At 31.3% G+C, this 22,054-nt stretch overlaps 2 protein-coding genes across 5 annotated transcripts; both read right to left on the bottom strand.

The window, feature by feature from the left end:
* Positions 1-5,899: 5,899 nt before the first annotated feature.
* LOC123210674 (protein BIG GRAIN 1-like B) lies at positions 5,900-7,587 on the bottom strand. The gene has a single exon (XM_044629149.1). It carries the CDS (start codon positions 7,144-7,146, stop codon positions 5,926-5,928), a length of 1,221 nt encoding a protein of 406 aa, XP_044485084.1. The 5' UTR covers positions 7,147-7,587; the 3' UTR covers positions 5,900-5,925.
* A 7,917-nt stretch (positions 7,588-15,504) lies between these two features.
* LOC123211793 (GBF-interacting protein 1-like) lies at positions 15,505-21,874 on the bottom strand. Of its 4 annotated transcripts, none has more exons than XM_044630692.1 (10): positions 21,439-21,874; positions 20,860-20,903; positions 20,129-20,261; positions 19,819-19,957; positions 19,045-19,640; positions 17,867-18,206; positions 17,277-17,550; positions 16,980-17,072; positions 16,302-16,754; positions 15,505-15,981 (listed from the first exon to the last, which is right to left on the bottom strand). In XM_044630692.1, exons 1-10 carry the CDS (start codon positions 21,620-21,622, stop codon positions 15,640-15,642), a joined length of 2,598 nt encoding a protein of 865 aa, XP_044486627.1. In that variant the 5' UTR covers positions 21,623-21,874; the 3' UTR covers positions 15,505-15,639. The 4 variants fall into 4 exon arrangements, with proteins under 4 accessions (XP_044486627.1, XP_044486628.1, XP_044486629.1 ...); XM_044630693.1 differs by having other exon boundaries at positions 19,819-19,951; XM_044630694.1 differs by having other exon boundaries at positions 20,129-20,255.
* Positions 21,875-22,054: the final 180 nt, after the last annotated feature.

Raw genomic sequence — 22,054 nt, 5'->3', positions numbered from 1 at the left:
AGAATGTAAATTTAAGAATTTAGAGGGTTGAAATGTACGTTTCCCAAACCTTGGGTGAGAAGAAAAATTACTCAATATTATTTTATTTTATTTATATTCTTGTTGTCTCTCTCTCTCTCTCTCGCTTTTTTTTTTTTTTTTAAATTTATATATATGATATGAGATTTTAAAAAAGAAAAGAAATTAAAAGCTGCAACTGTTGAACAGTTTCACAATGTAATCGTCTTGGGATCTTCAAAATTCTCCCTCGATCCGTCAACTTTCTTTATTCTCATTCTCATGCAAAGCCCAGCACACAACACCTTCTTTACTTTCTTTCCTTTTCCTTTTCCCTTTTCTTTTCTTTTTATAATTTTCCTTCTTTTACTAAAGCTGCCTTGCTTGCTTATTTGTCCCTTCTAGTTTTACTTTTCATTTTTTTTCCATCTCTAAAGAAAGTTAGAAATTTTCCGATCATCCCTCGACTTTACTTTATAATCAATTCACCCCTTTGGCTTTTCTTTGTTTTCTTGATATCTTTTTTCCCTTTTTCTTTGGAAACTTTCAAGGATATACTAAGGACCACTAACTCTCTTGATTTGATCTTATATCTTAGCAAATAATTACAGAGGAAATAGGGTGTTTTTACTTCAAACGCAAATGTGCGAGGGGGGAAAGAGAATTTGTCCAAAAGGAAATTCTCATCGCGAATCCAAGGGCAAACGAGTAATTTGGCCAACTAAAGTTGAAACAACCACACGTGTACGATAGCCCACTTGTCAAGAGAAGAGTGGAGGTGAAAAGTAGAAATCGAAATAGTGGGGCCTATATGTAGTGATATTAGTGGTAAGATAAAATCAGCGGATGATACAGTGACCTGAGCAGTAAGAGGCACACGTGCGCATGTGGCCAGGAACAGGCAGGTCAGCCTATCACGTGCGGCCCAAAAGGCAAGTCACTAACTTGAAGGCATGCCTCGTTGTTGGACCATTTTTATGCCCCCACTCATATTTTGATTTCAAATTTATCACAATATTTGGATGCCTATACTTGTTCGATTTTCAATTTATATTATTATTCAGTAAAATTATCAACATCCAAAAAAATTCACATAGTCTCGATGATATATCATATTATAATAGATTAATAAAATTTTATAAGAACTCAATTAAGTCGATATTAAATTACCAATGAATTTCTCTAAATAAAAATTTTGGATATAATGGTAAATGTGATGATTATTCAATTATCGACCTACGACAACAAATTCTAATCCTTAGAGGTTGTAATTTCCACCAAATAATTGATGTAAATCATTTGATAAGATCAAATTAAATTATTAAATTATTGTCTATGATAAAATAACCATAAAGGGCCACATATCATAATTATCTCAAATTGGTTTGTAGAAAGGAACAAAGTTGACACCTTAGAATCTCATTTAGGTTTGTCAATTAATAACTATTTAAGTCAATTACAGATAATAATACATAGCAAATTTGAGGCTGAAATTGATCTTACCTTAGAACAAACAATTAAGCTTAATAGGATTGACCCCGCATGCACCCTTTTGCATGGACAGAATTAAAGATGGTCTAGCCAATGATCAAGCCATTTGTGGTTTAAACTCGGACCCTAGTCCAAATTGGTCCATTGGAATGTAGTGGCCACATGATTAAGCTGGTTTCATTTTTCGTAAATGTTAAGCTTTAATGCCACTAAATTGTGCATGGTTGGTGAGTGACATGGCTAGCCAAGGCCTGCCCCAAAATGCTCGATTATTGAGAAGATGACAGCAACAATTCGTTCTTATTAGCCATCTTGGGCAATTTGCATTAACAACATATTTCACTGCAAAAGGGGTCAATATTTTATCTATCTATAATATTATTTATAATAAAACTATGTATATACTTTTTTTTATATATTCATATGAATTGCTTAATTTACTTCTCAATTATTCGTAGAATATTTTCAAAGTATACAACTTGTGTTCATTGATTTCATTCTATGTGTTATCTTATAATGTGTAAGCTTACTATTTCTAATATTTAAAACAGAATATAAGAATAACATAGAATTATAACTAAAAAAAATTAGAAAAAAAAACAAATTTTCTATATTATCATTCTTTATATTTCATATTGATCGAGAGAAAATGATAACAAAAATCATTCCCACTTTCATTTTCAACTACTATTTTTAATATATATATATATATATATATATAAAATATATATATATATTTATATATATATATATATATATATATATATATAATGAACATAAAAAGCTTTTTTTTTTAGGGTTTTGGTGGATAATAATATAAAAAATATTAGAATATTATTGGTTATAAATTAATATGGTGTTTAGTTGAATATACATTTCTTAGGTTAAATTTTTTTTATGTTACAAAATATTCTCCATATTAATAATATATTAACATTTTTTCATGTTGTCAAATAATAAAATTATTTTTTAATTTATCATATTATCAAAAAATGAAATTAATTAAATTTAATTGTTAAATTGTATATTATTTTAATTGAAGAAGAGAGTAGTTTTATTCTAAAAATTTAATAATTGGGGATAAATTTGTATATTACCTTTTAATGTCTATAGTATAACAAATTCAACCCTTTATATTTCAATATTCTCTTACTTTCTTCAAGTACATAAATAATAAATTCAAACTTGTTATTTTCAAACATTGAATAAAATGTAAGAAGGCTTCCTATATAAATAAACTACAACACAAATTTATGTACATATAAATATTAAAGAAATAAAAGCCTTATACATCACAGAAACAACTGATGCTAGATTGATGTGTATTAATTAACTTAATAGGTACTATATTTTAGTATTAGCCTAAGTCTTAATTAGACTTAAATCGAAATTAAAATAATAGTCAACGCATGCCCTAAATCTCCCATAATTGATTTCAACTTCCCCACTTCACCAACTATTTGAAAAGAGCTTTGATTCTTTCTTAGAATAAAAAATAAAGATTTGTTGTTAATCGAAGCCGATCTTAAATCTTAATTAACACCTTAATTATTAGCCATTGGAGAAGTTTAATATTATTTTCCAAGGCACTAGTGTTGAGGTTGCATGGCAGGTAGCTTTCACAAGGTCACTTCACTGGTTTGGTATTAATTTTCAATTGTATAGGCAGATTAGAGGCTATAATACTTTTGACCTTAGCTTAGGCTTTTCTTTTCCTACAGTCCAAGCTATGTTGCAAATTTGTGATTAAACTAATTAATTATGCGATGATAGTTTAATCAGTACATCAAACTGTTATGATTTAGGGGTCCTCGTAATTAATGAACTCCATCTTCACGTCCCCCTCATATTTTATTATGAGAAAGATATATTAATTTATTAATATCCTATCTATGTATAAAATAAGAACAATGGTTGAAATTAGAGTATGCAACAGGCTGTACCTTTACAATTTTATGAAAAACATAATTTATAACTTATAAATAAATTGCGGCAACATGATAAAGAATATTAAGTTAATACAATAAAAGAAATCTATATAGAAAATTAAACTCATATGTGTCATAAGTATCATACAATTTCAGTTTATTCTTTGTTTAAATTCTTAAAATCTTCTACTCTATCTTCATCAATACATGTCAAGGCAGAAAGCATAGCGCAAGTTTTTTTTTATATGTTGTCCACCATACAAGAATATTACATTGATTATTTTTGTTCATAATTTCAGGAAAATGAATAATATTTAAATATTGTGTAAATTCGCTAAAAGAAGAATTTAAACCTATCATTTGTTTACCTATAATAAGATAGAACAAAAATAACGTTTACTTTTGGATGAACTTGAACTTGAACTTAAGCATATTTGTAACATATTTGTAATATTTCCATATTTTACTTTACAAATTGAATACATTTCAAATAAAAATTCTCAAATGTCTTCTGTTGTTAATAATCAAAAACTCCCAAATTTTCTCCAATAACTTTTAACAAATTTTCTACTCCTAACAATTTTATTCTACAATCTAATATAGTAAATAAAGCAAATAATATTGGTGGATCTTCCTAATATTTCTTAAATTTTTGTTCCATTATTTTTGTAATAAGTAGAAAAAATTTCATGATATTTATATTCTTTAAAAATAAAACTAATATTTATTATATAATATAAAACTGAGTTGTAGGATGATAGTTCCCAGAACATTGATCAGTAAAATTTTTTAGGGGTTCTAAAATATTCATTGTTTTGGGTGAGTTAGTTTTTCATGAATATATATATACACACACACACACATACATTTGATATAGTGATTGGTGTAAAGTGTACTAGAATGGTAGTATGATTTTGTGATGAAAGAGAATTAATAATCATTTGTTAATGTTTCATGAAGGCTTAGTTGTTAGAAAGATTACAGATGAAGGCTTTTCAGTTTCTACAATGAAAGTGAAGAAGATTGACAAACAAGTCAAGTTTACGTATTTGTTGAAATTATACCTTGAATCTTTATCTTGCATTGTTTGTTTATTAAGTTTGAAAGAGGATTTTCTATTACAAATATATTTATCCTACATCATTTGTTTATTAGATTTATAAAAGATATTTCTTATATAAATAAGTTGTTTTGTTTTAAGTTGAGTCATAATAATAAAAATAGTGAGAGACACCAATAAAATAATTAGTGATTATTAAGATAGTATAGTTTAACCTTTTAAGTTTGTCCGTTTTTAATGATTGAGTGTTACTAATAAATTATATGAAGATATATTATCTATGTATCTAAATTATATATGAAAAATATGTACATATAATTTTATTGATTTAGTTAATGATGATAATTTTGGTTTGACATATTAATTCAAACTTTGATAATTAAATGCTTCCCATTTGCATACGAATTAAGGTCTTGCATGTTCATTTATGTGTTATTTTATGCGCATGAGAAAAAGAGAAAGAGAAAGAGTAATTGAGATAATATCAACTAGGGGGATTAAGAGATAACGCAAATTTGCAACAAAATGATTTGCATGGTGGTACGAAAATGATATTTATGGGCAATTCTTATAATTTAATTTGGTAGAAAAACTTTAATTGAATCACTTTTGAACAAATACTCATGGCTAATGAGCCAACCAAATTTGACAACAAGGTCTTGAAGATCAAAGATAACATCCTTTTGTCGACAGCTTTGGAGACCATGTATTCATTTATCTTCTTTGCTTTTTTTCCACTGAAATCAACTATAGTAAAACCCATATAACCCTCACCGGCAAACCATGTTCTAGCCTTCCGGCCAGCTGTTTCGGTCAGAAAGTAATTAATCAAGAACAATTCCATTTTAGAAAAGAAAAAATTCTACATTAATTGTGACTTTTTTTACTTAATTATCCTTCATTTATATGGTTGTGAGAAGAGTCTGTGTTACATTGAAGCAATTTAGGACCCCACCTGTAGTGAAGAGAAAGCAAAAGCTTCCCTCACTTTCACTCTTTCTCTCTTGCTAAGGATTGATGGTGTAGAAAATCTGCCCTTCGCTTTAATTCAAGTTGACTTAATCTTTCATTTCACTTTAAATTTTACCCATTTCATATGTGAATGAGATTTCGAGATTCCATATTTCAAAGCTCAAGAGAGTAATAACACATAATATAAAGAAAAGGCCAAAATTAATTGAGAGACATTTTATTATTTCTATGATGTAAACCCCCAAACCATTCATTAAATTTAACCGAAAAACTATGTATACAAACAATAAACATAAATTTATATATAAATGATAATATGTAATCATATGATTGAGTGATTTTAAATTAAAGATAAATAATACTCAATCATATGATGACATATAATCTTTTATGTATAAATTTGTTTTTATTATTCGTGCACATAATGATACTGTAAATTTGAACCTAATTAATTAGAAACTTTTTTTTTCCTTAGAATTACAAGATCAAACCATTTGCGATGGCTCGATTAGTATCAAGATGGGTTGTTTCGTAAACCGGCAATTCTTCTTGGTACCTTTCGATTGCTCCAATGGCTGAAAGATTATCCAATTCAAAAAGATCTGAACTTGCACAGCTTGCATCATCATCATCATCTTCTTCTTCTTCTCCATCATCCAACTCTAGATCATTATCCAACTCCTTCTTCTGATGATAATTCTTCAGCAACTCCCTGGCCGCTTCTTGAACTCTTTGGCTCTCATTCATGATACGATAATGAACCTCTTCATTCTTGTTAGTGTTTTCATACAAATCCTTGTGCCCACAGGGCCTGCAATCTTCGCCAACTATCACACTTACAGGGAAAAACCTGACTGATCTTTTGGTTCCGTTGCTTAACTGCCCTCTCGAAGACGGCGTCTTGCTCAAACAAGACCTTGAGAAGGAGGAGGCTGATGAACAAGCCGATTCTGGCTGTGATGAGTTAATAATCTTCCCCTTCTTTGCATTTCCTGCGGTGAAAATAGAGTTTAAGAAGTTCGCGAGTCGCCCACCGGGGGAAATCGGCTGCTTAACTTTCTTCAAATCACTGTAAATTTTCAAGGCTTTGGAAAGTTTCATCTTCCCGGAACCTCCTTCGTGCTTTGGCGCCCCCGCCGTCTCCTTTTGCGATGAAACACAATCTTTCTCGGGGCGGGATGAAGAGATGCTGGTTCGAACTGGTTTAGGCTTTTGAATGGAATAACAAGAACTTGATTTGGATCTTGATTTTGCACCGTAAAAGGAGTCGGATTCCGACGACGAGAAGCCTCCACCACAGCTGGATTCTGAAGAACTGGAACTCGAGTTCAACAAAACCGAATTGTCAAAATGATGCTTTGTTTCAAAATCCGCCAAGGAATTTCTTCGAACAATGACCTTTTCACAGCTCACTTTCTTCTCCATCCACCTCTCGATCATGCAAGCGCGTTGCATACGAGCCATTTGATCATCTTCTTGCACTCCATGCCCGTGCTTCTTCTTCCTCATGGATTCTCTATAAAAAATCACCTCTCGATCATCGTCGTCGCCTTTACCGTTGGATTCATCGATGGAACGGTAAATAGCGTCGAGAAGAGTAGAAGAGAAAGAAGGATTGTTATTATTCTCCCTCCTGTTTCGGCTCTGATGACGAAGATGATGGTCTTCTCTCAACGAATACTTCTCCCACACATCCATGGAAAAACTCAACTGAAGGTTTTATAATAATAAACAAAATCACACAAGAATTAATGAAAGAGAACAGAAACAGTAGGTTTCAAATGATATTGTTTTCTCTTCTTTGTCTGCTTCAAAGAGAAGAAACTATATATCAATCAAAAGCTGATGAAGTTGAGAATAAATTGGAAGAAAAAGAGAGAGAATGATTATACATAAGTGAAGAAAGAAACAAAACCATGAATGTGAAGAGAAAGATGATGACAGAGAAGTGAAGATGTGGTGATAAAAGAAATACTACTCTTGTTATTGTGTAATTCTTTTTGGGTCTCATGAAACTGAGAAGAAAAAGAATGAGGCATAGCCATTGATGGGTTCTTGATGGCTTTGTAAAAGAGTTTTTGTAATCAAAAGCCAAACCTCACGCCTGAAGAGAGAAGAGAGAATTTTTGAAAGAGAAAGAGTTCTGTGTAACTACCCTTTGAGAAATTCTTATAAGGCCGGAGAGTTCAAGCCAGCTGGTACATCAGTGCCAGGTTGGCATGATGACGTGGCGAGTAATTAATTAATGTATTTTACTTGATGAAATGACATAAGATCCTTTGCTTCAATTTACATGAAAAAAAAAGTTTAAAAGGGGAGTGTAAATAATCACTATAAAACTAGCCGAAATAATATACATAATTTTGTATATAAATAATAAATATATTATTATATAATTTAATATTATTTTATCTTTAATTTAAAATTATTCAATTATATAATAATATATTATTATTTATACATATTATTAATACACATTATTTATACCTATAACACTTTTCGAATAATTAATGTATTTAATTGTACCTACAAGACTTTGATACTAACAAACAAAGCTAATCTTGATCTTTTGGGTCCACTTTACCTTTCAAAAAATAATAAAAAAATTTACTTATCAATGGATTAACAAGGCATATATTTGCATATTATTATGATAACTATGAATAATATTATATATATATATATATATATATAAAAACAAATTATATAAATGTATTCATATAATTGATATAGTAACATTTAATTGAGTGATTTTAAAGTATAAGAAAAGATAAATAATCGTATCATTCAATCACAAAAGTATCACTTCAGTTTGTATAATTTATTTATATGTATAATTTTATTTCTTTTCAAGTTATTAGTAAAAGCATATTACTATGTAATATTACTACAAAATGAAGCAATAAGGATTCTCATATCCGACCAAAGTTTTTAAAGATTTTATAGATGGAGATAGAATAGTGCAATTCTAAGATGTGGGATAGATTATATGAGCAATATTGCGTATACACATTTGTTATATATAATTTAGGTATACAAATAATGTATTTTTATATGATTAAGTGTTACATTATTTTTAATTTAAAAACACCCAATTTCATAATTACAAATCATCTGTATATTCAAATTATATATAATATATATATATATATATATATATATATATATATATATATATGCATATTTTGATTGTAGATATATTTCTAAATTATTACCACCCACATATTACATTGTTTTTATGTTGACATCTGTAAAAGGAAAACTGTAACAATTTTGATCATTAAAATCAAAGTTCTTATAAGATGTTGAAGATGGAGATAGCAAAAGAGTGATATTGAGTGTATAATGCAATCAAATTTTCTTTTCTTTACTAGGCATTTAAGGATGGTAAGTGTGAACCAAAGTAGAGGGCAATTAAATTGCAACCCATTGCATAATTGAACATTATAAATTGCTTCCCTAAATGAGCTAGAATAGTCAACTAATGCGGCTCATTTGATCTTTTGACTTTTGTATAAACATGGGTGATTCAATCAGGCTGAGTGAACAGCAATAATGCTGCACCCTAGATGTGCTCTCTAGAAAGCATTCATCATAGAGTTGGATTCTTTTTTCCAACATTTATATCCATAATTTTCTTGCAATTGGGGTTACAGTGTAAAGATTCAAATTATTAGGTCTAAATAAAACTTAATTTTCTCTCCATTTTTTGAGAATACCAAGTAGTGTAAAATGCAGCAAAGAAATGTTAATGGTTAAGCATGTTATTTATTATCTATTTTTCCATTTAGAGATTTAGATTCGATATAATTTCTCCGATCAATCCAACTCCTATCTTATTAATGAAAATAATTGTACAAAGGTAGACAGGGTGGGTCCAAAAACTCTTTCGAAAACTCTTGTTGTATCATTTTCAGATATTCTTTTAAACTCTAGTCAAAAAACTCAATAATATAACTATAGATGTAAGTTCTCAAATAGTAAGTCAAACCATTTTAAAAGTATCACAACTTAAGTTTTGCACACTTTTTGTTAATATATTTTTTCACGTCAGCAATTAGGTTTGAAAATTCACTGGTGTCATCTAAAATTTGAAAAAAATAAATTAATTTTTTTCTTTCATTGTCTATAGATACCTGTCAGGATTTTAAAAAACTAAGGCGTTTATACCTGAGGATTCTTATTATAATTTTGTACTTATGTTAAAATATACAGTAATGGTCGGCAAAACCTATATTGTGATGATGGGCATAGCCATTTGAGCAGCAAATCAGCAAAATAATTATGGGGATGATATGGATTAAACAGGAAAACATAATGTTCAACAACAGGGAAGAATTCAGATAAAGACATAATTTATGATATTATAATTTAATTACCAAGATTAAAAGACTATAATGATTGTGCAGTTGTCACAGTGAACAATGTTAATTAGCTTTCACTAATGGAGAAATTAATCAATTAATTAATTAATTAATTAAACAATTAGGGAATAATTAATATGATCATATATATAATTAACAACCCATAGCTGAATGAAATTTTCTCATCCAAAGTTTGCCGCATTTACTTTTCCGACCCACAAAGTCTAAAAAATAACACAAATTTTCTCTTAACGATGGGTGCAAAATTATTGTTTTAAAACTTCAGGGTGAAATATTGTTGTTTTGTAAGAATAATATTGTCCTTTACCAACAAATTTCACCATTCCCACGCATTAAAAAAGTATATGTGTCAATTTTCCCAACAATTTGGGAGTAAACTAAGGCAGACAAGGAAATAATGTGCATGTTCTTGCAATCATAATCTATCTTGAATCTTGGTATAATTAAATAAACTTGATCATAATTTAAGTAATTTGTGTATGAAATTTTGAACAATATGAAATTTCTTAACTCATTAAATGTTGAAAGGTTTTTTGATTTTGGTCCCATTAATCTCATAGAATAGGACATAAATATTATTTTTAGTGGAAATACTTTTTAGCACACATTTTGATGAGATCCCCTTTGCAAAATTCTAGTTGTGTTCAAGTTGGAATGCAATAGACATGATATGCTGTGTTTGCACACCATCATGTATATAACTTGATATCTAGCTTGGCAGAATAGGCTAAATGAGCTGTTGAGATGATTTAAGCACACCACTATTATATATATATATATAGGACAGGAATCTCATTTGAGTTGGAGTATCTTTTCAGGATTGAATCAATCATACTGAATAGGTAAAACCCCATATTTAATGACTACTTGAATAATTTATAAGTCTTGTCTTAATCTGATATTTATAAATCTTAAATCTAAATCCTCCCAATACTTTATGAGGATTTCACATTTAGCCAATTAAGTTATCCCTTGGAGGCCACAACAGTCTCGAACTTCTCTTATGACACATAAGATCTTACATCATAAACAAATGTATTATTAAATCAACTCACATATATATCACAAGAGAAATCTTCATTAGACAGAGCATATTTACAGCTAGCTCACATACATATTTCTACATATATTGTGAGAGGAAGTCTTCAATAGAATGAATGTATATATGTAGCTTGTAGTTAGTCAGATCAGACACATTCATCCCATTAAAAAAATGTTGCAAAAATAATAAACTAATATATAAAATATTTGCATGGCCCATGAAGATATGAAAAAGTTTTGAACTAGAGCGACGAAGGCAAAGAAAGAACATCTGGGCAGTATGAACACAGGAAGATGAAACTGGGTTGGCCATATCTTTAATTTGTTAATTTGTGTGAGCTTTTGGAGAGAAAAGAAAAAGAAGAAAGAGAGATGGAGAGAGCATGATCAAAAGGGGATGGTGGTCATTAGGGCAATGATAACACTCGTGGCTCCTAAACTTTATGGGACTCATCATTTATTAATTCCTCTTGGTTATTATTTCAATCCATCTCCCCACCTTATATAGCTTCGCTTCAAACTCAAGATAATTTTGCATTATTGCATTGCATTGGATACATTTACACAATTAATATAGAAAGTATATATTATTCATCAAAACTCATCAAATAATTTGAATAATCTTACAAGTTTGAAATTCTTATGATAACAAATGCAAACAAAATATGAAACTAAAAATTTAATGATAATAATAATTTAATAGAGTAATATTATATGTACAGACTTTTTGTACAAACTATAGTAATAACAACTAATTTAGTGTTTTTGAAGTAAGAGAAAAAATAAATAATTATATCACCTAATCATACACTGTTATCTCAATTTATATAATTTATTTATAAAAAACTAAATGTAATTTTATTCAATCAAATAAATTAGTATCTACCATCAAAATTTATTAAGATAAGTATTAAATATTTTAATTTAACATTGATCAATTAGGATTTTCTAAGGAGGGTGAGAGATCCCTTTCAAGCCATAGTATAGAGGGATGATGATGTATTGTGAGCTCCATATTGAAACACAAGATTCCATATAGATTAAAAGAATTGAAGTGACTAATTTGGGGACCCAACTAAGTGTGTCCCTTGACATGCCCTAACAATTAAGGCATTCAAAAGTCTCCTTTTGCCCATTTTCAGTAATCATCATCATCATCTTCTTCCTTGCTAAGAATAATATGAATAAAAAAGTTAAATAAACATATGCTTGGTGGGTATTTTACAAGCTGAATCAAGCCTCCACCATTGATGATTTGATTTGATTTTCCCACTAGATTTGACACACCATTTATAATTGTTTCCTTCCTACCACTTTTTTTTAAATTTCTCCCATTGTGTATACTTTGATCCATTTATTTTAAAAGGTGTTTTTAGACTTCTACTTCATTACTTATTTTTGTATGCTAGCAAATTAATGCGTAAACTTACCATCAACTAATATAAAAAAAAACTTGAGCATAGACATAGAGAAATACGTTGCATGATGCATTTAAGAACTATAATTCTTATGTGGGAATGTTCATTTTTATATGATGCCAATTAGAATATTAATATTTAAGAGACAAAATTTTATATATTTATTTTAGAGTAATATTATGCGTATCAATTTTAAATAGACATATAGATACATACTTATATATTTTATCATGTGATTAGATATTATTTTATATTTAATTCAAAATTATTCAATCACATAATGATATATATTAAGTGTGTAACTATTTATGTATTCAAAATATGTATGTTTAATTTTATTATATTTTTAAGACAAAAAAATTAACTAAATTGATATACTTTAAATATTTTCTAACAATAACATGAGTTTTTCCCTGGTGTGAAAAAAATCATATGTTGACTAGTTTAAGCTTGAATAACTAAACATAACATAGCAAAATTTTGATTTTATCCAATACAGTAATTATGGATTCAATCATTGTTTATCTGTCTAGTGAAATCAAGTAAGATTCCTTCCATCACAAAAAAAATATTCTTTAATAATAAAATACAATTTTATAAACTTCGACACAACGAAATATAATTAAATTTTTTCTTTTAATGTTTACCAACATCAGTGAATCTATACGTTAATTACTAATATCACCTAACAAGATTCGTATTTTGGGATAACATGAACATTTGTAAGAAGATTTAATTACTTATAAGAATGATTTCTCAATAAGCATTTTAAAAAAAAAACAAATTAAGTGCTTTTTCAAAAAGCATTCTCAACAACGTCCCTTTTTTTTTTCCCTCTTAAACATGTATTAAATATGTAATCTATATAAAAGTCCTTAACAATAGTATGGACACTAAAAAGCTAATTACCTTAACACAATCAAAACCCAAAAAGGTGATTTTAATTTATATAGCCATTTAATTAATTAATATTTTTGTAAGTTAACACATTATAATTAATATATATGAACAAATCAAATCAAATCAAGAAGTGCACATGCACTTTAACTAGCGTGACAAAAATTATTTTCTTTCATGGCATGCCCATGCCCATCACATTTTGTTGGTTGATTTGATTGATGAATATTGGACTAATGTTGATTTCTTGGGTCACAAAAGCACTAGCTCTAAATTAATGCTGGTCTGGTGGCTGCCACATTCAAGTCTTTTGATTATGAATTGAATATAAAAGATGTCTCCACCTTATGCCAACCTAGCTTAATTGGCTAATTTGATCCTGTATATTTGGAATTTTCTTCTTAATTTTCAATTACTAAAGTGTTAAATTGGTATCATTGATGGTCCTGATTTTAAGATTCCATTTGCATGCTTAATTGGCCCATTTCAATCCTTTCATTAGAACTCCCAACTTCATATAAATTTAAGGCCAAAAGACTTATTCCCACCTAAGATTTAGTGTATTTTTAAATTTTCACCCGTAAAATTTTAAAAACTCAAACACTCACCATTCTGTTAAAATTTTCATAGAAGATTAAGAGTAAAACCATTATTTAAAAAAAAATATTTAAAAAACTAAAATTTTATCATAGTTCCCTTCCTTCTGTTTAAAAATCTAACAATTTTTTCTCATTTAAAGTTTGAAAAGTGACCATTTTTCTCCTAATCTTTTTTTTTACCTCCTTTTCTCTAGCAACCCATTCCTTTCCGACCATCAACCAACCTTCCCAGATCCTTCTTCTCCCTAGGCCGGTCTCTCTTCCTTCCTCTCCTTTCATTTTCGTCTAAGATGAAGACAAATCGTCTTCACGTCTTCATCTCATACTGCCAACCGAGGAAGGGATACAAAAGAAAAATCTAGCTGAGGAAGGGAATGATGGCCAATGGTCGGAAAGGAATGGGTCATTGAAGAGAAGAAAAAAAAAAACTTAGGAAAAAAATTGTCACTTTTCGAACTTTAGGTGGGAGAAAATTATTAAATTTTTAAATGAATGGAGGGGGAATGTGATAAAATTTAGTTTTTAAAATTGTTTTATTAAATGACAATTTCATCCTTAACCTTAACAGAAAATTTTAACAAAATGATAAATGTCTGGGTTTTTAAAACTTCGCAGATGGGAGTTTAGAAATATACTAAACATTGGTGGGAACAAGTCCTTTGGCCTAAATTTAAAGATCACATTAATCATAAACACATCCTTGTTTGATGTAAAATGCATGGTACATGATTAAAAAAACCCTAATGTTGAGAGTGCATTCAATACAATTTGTTATCAATTATTAAATTTTTATTAACTTATACTACCTAATATGATGATATGTGATTAAATGATTTTGATGTGATACAAAACATTAATTAATGTAAATAAATTAGAAAGAAATATTTGTACAAATAATTTTATTCATGTTCGTCAATGATTATAATTGATTTTAATCCAATTTCTATAACTTTGAAATAGTTATTCTTATCAAGGTTTTCCTTCCCCTAGAAAAGCTTTATAACCCTTTTTATCACTCATGGACAAGGAGAGATTAGAACACACTATAGTTTCGATATAGAATCACACTATTCTTATATGGGTCATTCATTCATTCACTATAAAGAATGGCATTAACATATCTTCCTTAAGTGTGTATCTCATGATCAATAAATCTAATTCTTCTTTTTCTCCTGTTATAATGACTTGATTCAAAAGACTGAAAATATCACAATGACATGGAAAGTAGAGAGATAAGGAAGGGGCTTTGAAATGGGGGTTTTGATTTCACATTGGAAGGAGATAAAGGAGAGGGGTGTGGTTGGCTAATAAAGTTGAAAGCCCCAAATGCAGAAATATGAAAGCATTGGAAAGGAATGTTTTGGTGATCCCAAGGAAGAAAGCAGCAGTCTGATCAAAAGTGAAGAGAGAAAGAAAAGACACACAACAATGCCCTTCTTCTTCTTTCCCTTTTGTTCTCTGACAAAGGAAACACAACTCAACAATAACAAATCTATCTCTTTAAAAGAAGACACATTAATGGAAATTGAAATTGAAATTTGATTCCCCTGTACAGAGTTCCCATCTGCACATGCACTTGAATCTACCTTTAGGCTTTAGCTACAGGCAGAGGAGATGCATTCATATGTAAATCCAGAAACACTATTTACTTAACAAGTGTAATCATGAGATTAGGATTATAAGAGTTTGCTAACATATTAACAAAAAAGGAGCAGGTGGAAAATGAACACCACTTGATGCATTAATCGAGAAAATGATATATGGGTTACTCATTCCACAAAGAAAACTCAAAACTTTATATAGCTACTTCAATCCCTTACAAGGAGGTAGGGGTTAGATTTGGATTTTCTTTCAAAAGTTTGGAGTCCAATTGAAATTTCCCAATTGAGGCTGCTGATATGCACCAACTTGTGCTCCAGGAGCAGCTGGGGCAACCCCAACTCCAATATTACCACCCATGGCAGGCCCCAAATGGTGTGGATTGGCCATTGCAGCAGGTTGTGGCGTTGGATGGTACATGCCTGGGAACTGCATGTGCGACGATTGTGGTACAGCTGCACTGAAGGAAGCATGGCCAGCATGGGATGGCAAATAAGCTGGGTGAGATGTTTGTGCAGGTATGTTGTAGTATTGAGCTGACTGCAAGCCTGGAAGATCTCTTGGGTTCTGAATCCAAAGTTCGGATGTCTCAGCCTGCCATGTCATATGTAAAAATTCCAAAGTGAACTTCATACTCATACAATAAAATAAATTTTTATAATGTTATCAGTATATTAAATCCATGTATTTTTATCACTGTAACCAGAACACTGCATATTCAACCCATAAATTAATTTTCCAGGTGTATTCAAATCAGAACAAAACCTCATACACATAATAGCATGATAATGTATCATTGATGTTTAAGATGATAAACCGACTGAGCCTGTAGATATTTCCTGTGTGCTTAACTAAGACTTTATAAAAAACGAGAGAATCAGTGGCTACCACAAGAGAGTACTATAATTTTTCACCTGTGGATTTGGAACATAAAGGTTTCCATCTTTGTATTTCATTCGAGATGAATCTTCAAGCCCAGCAGCACTCCCAACCACATTAGGACCATTGATGGTATACCCTGTTGGACTTGTAAAATTTCCAAACCCAGTGGGACTGCCTGCAGGAACAGGCTTAAATTGCTGAATTCCATACTTAAGACCATTTGCACTGAGAGGTGAACTACCTCCTGGCATTAGCAAGTAACTGCTGCCATTTGATGGATGTGGGTAGGCAGGGTTACTAGAATAGCCAGGCACAGCCATCTGTGGTACATAAAGTGGGGAGATGAATTGGCGGTATGGCATAAGGTTAGTGTAATGGGAAACATGGACTTGCGGATACATCTGGGTCATTTGTGGTGGTTGCTGCTGCTGTACCATGGTAATTGTTGATGCTGGGATGTTGTTGGAGGTATGTGAGGCCAGGGACTGTATTCATCAGAATTTGAAAAAATCAGCTAGGCTAGTAAAACCAAATAAAATGGCAATAAATTGGTTTACAGAAAATAAAATCAAACTAACCACATTTGTGAGTTGATTTTAAGGACAGAAAATAAATTATGAACTAATTTATGAGCGCACAAGCACAGGTAACTTATGAATGATGGACTTCATATCTATTTAAGAATGTGCATTAATATGACAATCATTTACCTCCTGAGGAGAAGGTAGTCCTTGTCCTCGTACAGTTTCATCCATACCCGGTCTGAAATATGGCATATCATAACCAGTCTGGGGATCATATGCCTGCCAGAAAAGCAATTCAGATAAGAATGAAAAATTGCAAACAAGCAATGAAATAGATAAGAACTGTAAACATTCTTTATTTATAAGTAAGCCCTAAACATAGTCTGTACACTACTGTTAACTGTCAAGCAATAACTAGACTCAAAGCTCCATGTTAAGATAACAGATAACAGTTAAAATTAAGTATCCTTAGAATGAGCTCACCGAGAAACTTGCCAACTCAGAAGGATCTTGCTGCTGTTGTGACTCTGAAAGAACATAGGATTGGTTATTTTCCAGAACCAATCCAACATCACCATAGTTGTCCAAATTCTTAGGACTTGAAGTCTCTTTAATATCATCAGGCAATTGATGCTCAGATGCTTCACCTGATGCTGGTGAGTCAGATCCAGAATTTCTTATTTGGTCATCTAGAATATCCACTGGCTTGTTGCCAGAAACCTCATCAGCAGAGGACTTAGGAGCAGCTACAGACAAACTGCCACCAGAATAATGCTGTCACACATTAATTTATACCATCCTATAATTATTATTCCACTACTCCATAACCCAACAGATTTTTTACATGCATACATGTTATTTTCAAATGAAATAGATATGTCCATGAATATTAACATAACCCTCCAGGGAATCACTACTTTAATTCCCAAGTCCACCAGGAAAAAAGACATAATTCAGCCAAATTACAAGGAAACTTCAATGTAAGAGAAAATTCAGAATTACTAGTCCAATATAAGAATGGCTGTGTGTGCATATCAATTGAAAGCAATTAATTACTTACATAAAACACCAACCTTGCAGCAGATTCACTATTTGATTCTTCAGTAGCACCAATTGCTTGAAATCCAGATCCAAAACTCTGAGAGGAATCAAAATCTACTCCGAAACTACCGAAAGTCAACCTACGGCGATCAGTCTCAGGGACTCGAATATGCTGGGCTATGATTACATTCTGATTTTCATATATGTTTACTCGAGAGAGTTTATCATGTAATTTTGCCGCATCTGACTCCGATCCTTTAGAATTGTCAGCAGGAACTGATGTAGATTTAGTAGGAATTCCAATCACTCCAGGCCCAATTACACTTGATTTTTGGCTCAATTTTGGTTTCCACTCCTTATTATGTTGTGAAGCTGCATTGAAAGAAAATAGCCAATTATGTCCAAAAGATTTACAGAAAAACAAGGGATAAAGCATCTAATTATTAAACTAATTTTGCACTTCAGAATTCTGAATATCTTCCATGAACTGAATAATTTTCAAAAGGGAAGTAAGAAAAACATTTTTGCACAAACCACCACAAATGATGATTGTCGAAAGAAGACAATAGCAACTTGATAACTTAGTGCTCATACAAGGCACCATCATCAACTCTTTCTCAATAATACACACCAAAAGAAATCTACCTACTTGTCAACAAATGGTACAAATTAGTACTGTCATTTTTTTCTGATACATTTCAAATATGCCAAGTACTGATCAGCAAGCTCCCCACTCCCCCAACATTCTAATTAGGGCTGGATTCAAACCGAACCAAGCCAAATTCGAGCCGAGTTCAAGCTTAGCTTCCACGAGCTCGAGCTTGAACTCGAGCTCTAGTATATGCAAACCGAGCCGAGCTATGAAAAGCTGAAATTTGAATCATGACACACGACATTTACAACATCAAATTAAATAGATGAGGAAATAAAACATTTCTAACAGAGAATCATATAAATCCATTTGTAATTCCTATGAACCCTGTGGTTCAACAAGAGAGAAAATTGTTAAGCTTCTGATTAGTTTCAAACTAGCAAATAAATTCAATCCAACAACTGTGTTATATATTTATTTGATGACGCATAGTTTAATTCCACTAAAATATATAAGAAAGAGATATACAAATGGAGTTGCTTTACTTTTCAAATTAAAGCATTGCTCCCTTTTAACAAGAAATATTATATGGATGCTCAAATTTTGCAAGAAATATACCTTTTTGATGACCAACAGCTTGCTGGTGTGACTTTCCGGTATAATGATTAGTAAACAAAGCCCTGCTGACTGGAATACTGGACATTCCAGAACCGCTCGCAATACCTTGTTTAAGTTGGTCAGCTTTAGAAATTGCAAGGAATGGTTGAAATGATTCTGAAGAATTATCCCTTCCCAAAAGCGAATTTGAGAAAGAACTACTTGTTGCAGAGGAATCTTTGGCAGCATTTTCACTAGACTGTCGCCCACCACCCACAACCCCAACTTCACGCTTAATAGCTCCAACAGCAGCAGAAGATCTTGAATCAGGAGATGGCACATGAACAGGATCTGTAGAGGAAAAGTATACCCCAACAGAATTGCTCAATGCCAGTGTTGCAGATTGTTCTTGAGAATTGTTAGCTTTCACCACTTGCACCCGAGCAACTGTACCAGGAACGGTAGTCTTTTTTGCATCAGGTGCTTCTCTCCTATCAGTACCACCAACATTAGAATCTCGAGTAGGTCTATGCCGCAAATCTGATGGTCCATTCAAAGACTGAGATAAACTCTGTCCAAAAGAGGGATTTTGACTATTTGGAATTCCTGTTGGGCCACTGAAAAAGTAAAAGGACCATGTTCAATTCCATTCTAATTACAATCAAGATTCAGCAATGAAAACCACAAGAAAGATATATCAAAGAAGAAATATCTATTGGTAGAGGAAATAGATTATGCTAATTTGGGGTCACCTCCAATGTACAAGTAAAGCACACAGTACCAACAGAAGCCTACCCCTTTCCAGCAGCATTGGGGGCCACCATATCATCAGTAGATGTTGAGCACTGTGGCAGAGGAGAATCCATCTCCTTAATTGTATTTTGATTCACTCTGTTGTCTCTCACAACACGGAACTCTCGATTAATTCCTGCATCTAGTAAGAGCTTATTCATCAACAGAAGAGAAATAAAATTGCCTCATAAAAAACAATGAAGAAACAATTTTGACATGGTCTGAGTATGTAAAGTAGCTTAAAAAAAAAAAAATTTAATGGGTCAATGATAAAGCAAGGTGTAAACAATTAATAGGTCAAAATTTTCATTACCAGGTAAAGCATTCCGAGTATAGCCACCTCTTCGACCATTACGATCAGTAAACGTACGCACTTTAGTCATTGGAACATAATTCTCTGATTTTTTTCTTGGTACAGCTGAAACCTTGGAGCCCACACTCTGAGGCTAAGTACATATGTATTGGGAAGAAAAAATACTAAATTAGAACAGCTTTCACAATGAAATCAACTTGAAAATGAAGTTCACTACACTTCTGGTTAATAATATCAATGGATTCGAATCAAAATAAAAATTTTACAGAGTTATAAAATGTATCATTTACCATTACCCCTATCAGTATTTTCAAATGACAGAATAAAACACACAACAAGTTTGCCTCTAAAGGTCAAAAAGAATAAAAAGGAAAAAAAAATGGTGGTTGAACATTTAAATATGTACAATACTGTCTGGATTTCCTAGAACTTCACTCAGCATACACCTGTTTTACAGGCAGGAGAAGAAGCAACAAATTTCCTTCAGATGTAAACATGATTACTAACTATAAATTTTTCCCATCAATCCTAGTTCGATAGTATAGAAAACAAAATCAAAATAACATACAATATTTAATATATGGAGGTGAAAAACAACAACATCATTGAACCTCGATGGTATATCCTAGTTTTTTAAATTTCAACAACTGTAACAGTAGAAAATATTGAAAGCAGGATAGGTCCGATAAAAATTAACAGATAATGAAAAAAATGTCTAAACAAAATTGTACCTCTTTCTTCTTGTCTCTTCTTCTCTTTACCTCAAGGAATGGATCTGAAGAACAGAACAAAATGCCATTAATAAAATATTAAACCAAAAAAATATTTCAACAGATAAATAAACAAACAAATGCTATCACACATAACAAATGTTCAAACAAAAGGAAACCATCATCTTTGAGAACTATTACACAAATTCAGTTCTCTCTATACAAAACACCAAACTAACACATTCAAGTTCTCTCAATTTACAAACACAAAAATTTCCAACCATTGATGGCCAGTTGCATAAAGCTCTAAATAACAAAACATATCAATCAAAAGAAATATTATATATGAAGAAAATCCCTTAAAGTTCTGCCTCAAGAACCTATAAAGAAACTTATTACATCATAAATACCGTAGTTAAATGGGAATTGCTATGTTACTGTAAAAAACAAAACGACCAAAACAGATTAAAAATTGCAATGCCACTACAAAACCGAATTTTTTAAAACTAGTAACCAACTGCCCACCAAAATAAACCAACACACGCTTAGAAGAAACATCGGCATTTAAAAAGACTATATTTTCTCGCTAAAAGAACTGACCTTGATTAAGCAGCTTTTGAGCAGTTTCATTTGGGTCCATGTTAGAGTCTTTCAAAGCCACATATATGTCAGCATCAGAGTGATTACCCACAATTTCTTTGATCGTTTGGATGGTTTTCCTTACTCCCGCAGACAAAATCTGAGTCCCACCTTCTATTCTCGCTGACCCACGACTAGTGACCATCTCAAACGCCACACACCGCCGCCACAACCGCCGCTTAGACAAAAACCCAAACACTTACAAAAACCCACTTTCAACACAAACCTGCCAACTTTCAGCCCCAAAACAAAATATCCAATACAAAGAAGCGATCAACTAGAAGGATTGAAATGTGTGAAGTGTCTGGCTTTGAGTTGGGATGGTTATGAGTAAGGTTAGGGTTTGCATGAACAAATAAAAAGAGAGAATTCACGGCTTAATGGAGGGTTTTGAAATCGCTTTCCACTAAAAATAGAAATTTGGAAGAATTGTGTAATTTGGGGTTTTGTGTTGAAATGACGAGTATGACCCTTACGTTGGTCTAATTTGCATTAGGGTTTTTTTGCATTAATGACCTTTTGGGTCGATTTGGTGAAAGTTTCCATATTTCTTGCAAAGATCATTTTTAAAAACTTG

Source organism: Mangifera indica, chromosome 3 (assembly GCF_011075055.1).
Source record: "Mangifera indica cultivar Alphonso chromosome 3, CATAS_Mindica_2.1, whole genome shotgun sequence".
Classification (NCBI taxonomy): Eukaryota; Viridiplantae; Streptophyta; class Magnoliopsida; order Sapindales; family Anacardiaceae; genus Mangifera; species Mangifera indica.
This window is presented reverse-complemented; position numbering and strand designations above follow the sequence as displayed.

What these genes read in the sequence shown, in the direction of transcription:
- LOC123211793 (XM_044630692.1), bottom strand. Translation starts at nt 21,622, where the DNA reads ATGGTCACTAGTCGTGGGTCAGCGAGAATAGAAGGTGGGACTCAGATT. An exon ending in GAAGAGACAAGAAGAAAGAG is followed by an intron (nt 20,262 to 20,859) that starts GTACAATTTTGT and finishes ATATGTACTTAG; the next exon opens with CCTCAGAGTGTGGGCTCCAA. An exon ending in AATAGTGAATCTGCTGCAAG is followed by an intron (nt 17,551 to 17,866) that starts GTTGGTGTTTTA and finishes TTCTGGTGGCAG; the next exon opens with TTTGTCTGTAGCTGCTCCTA.
- LOC123210674 (XM_044629149.1), bottom strand. Translation starts at nt 7,146, where the DNA reads ATGGATGTGTGGGAGAAGTATTCGTTGAGAGAAGACCATCATCTTCGT.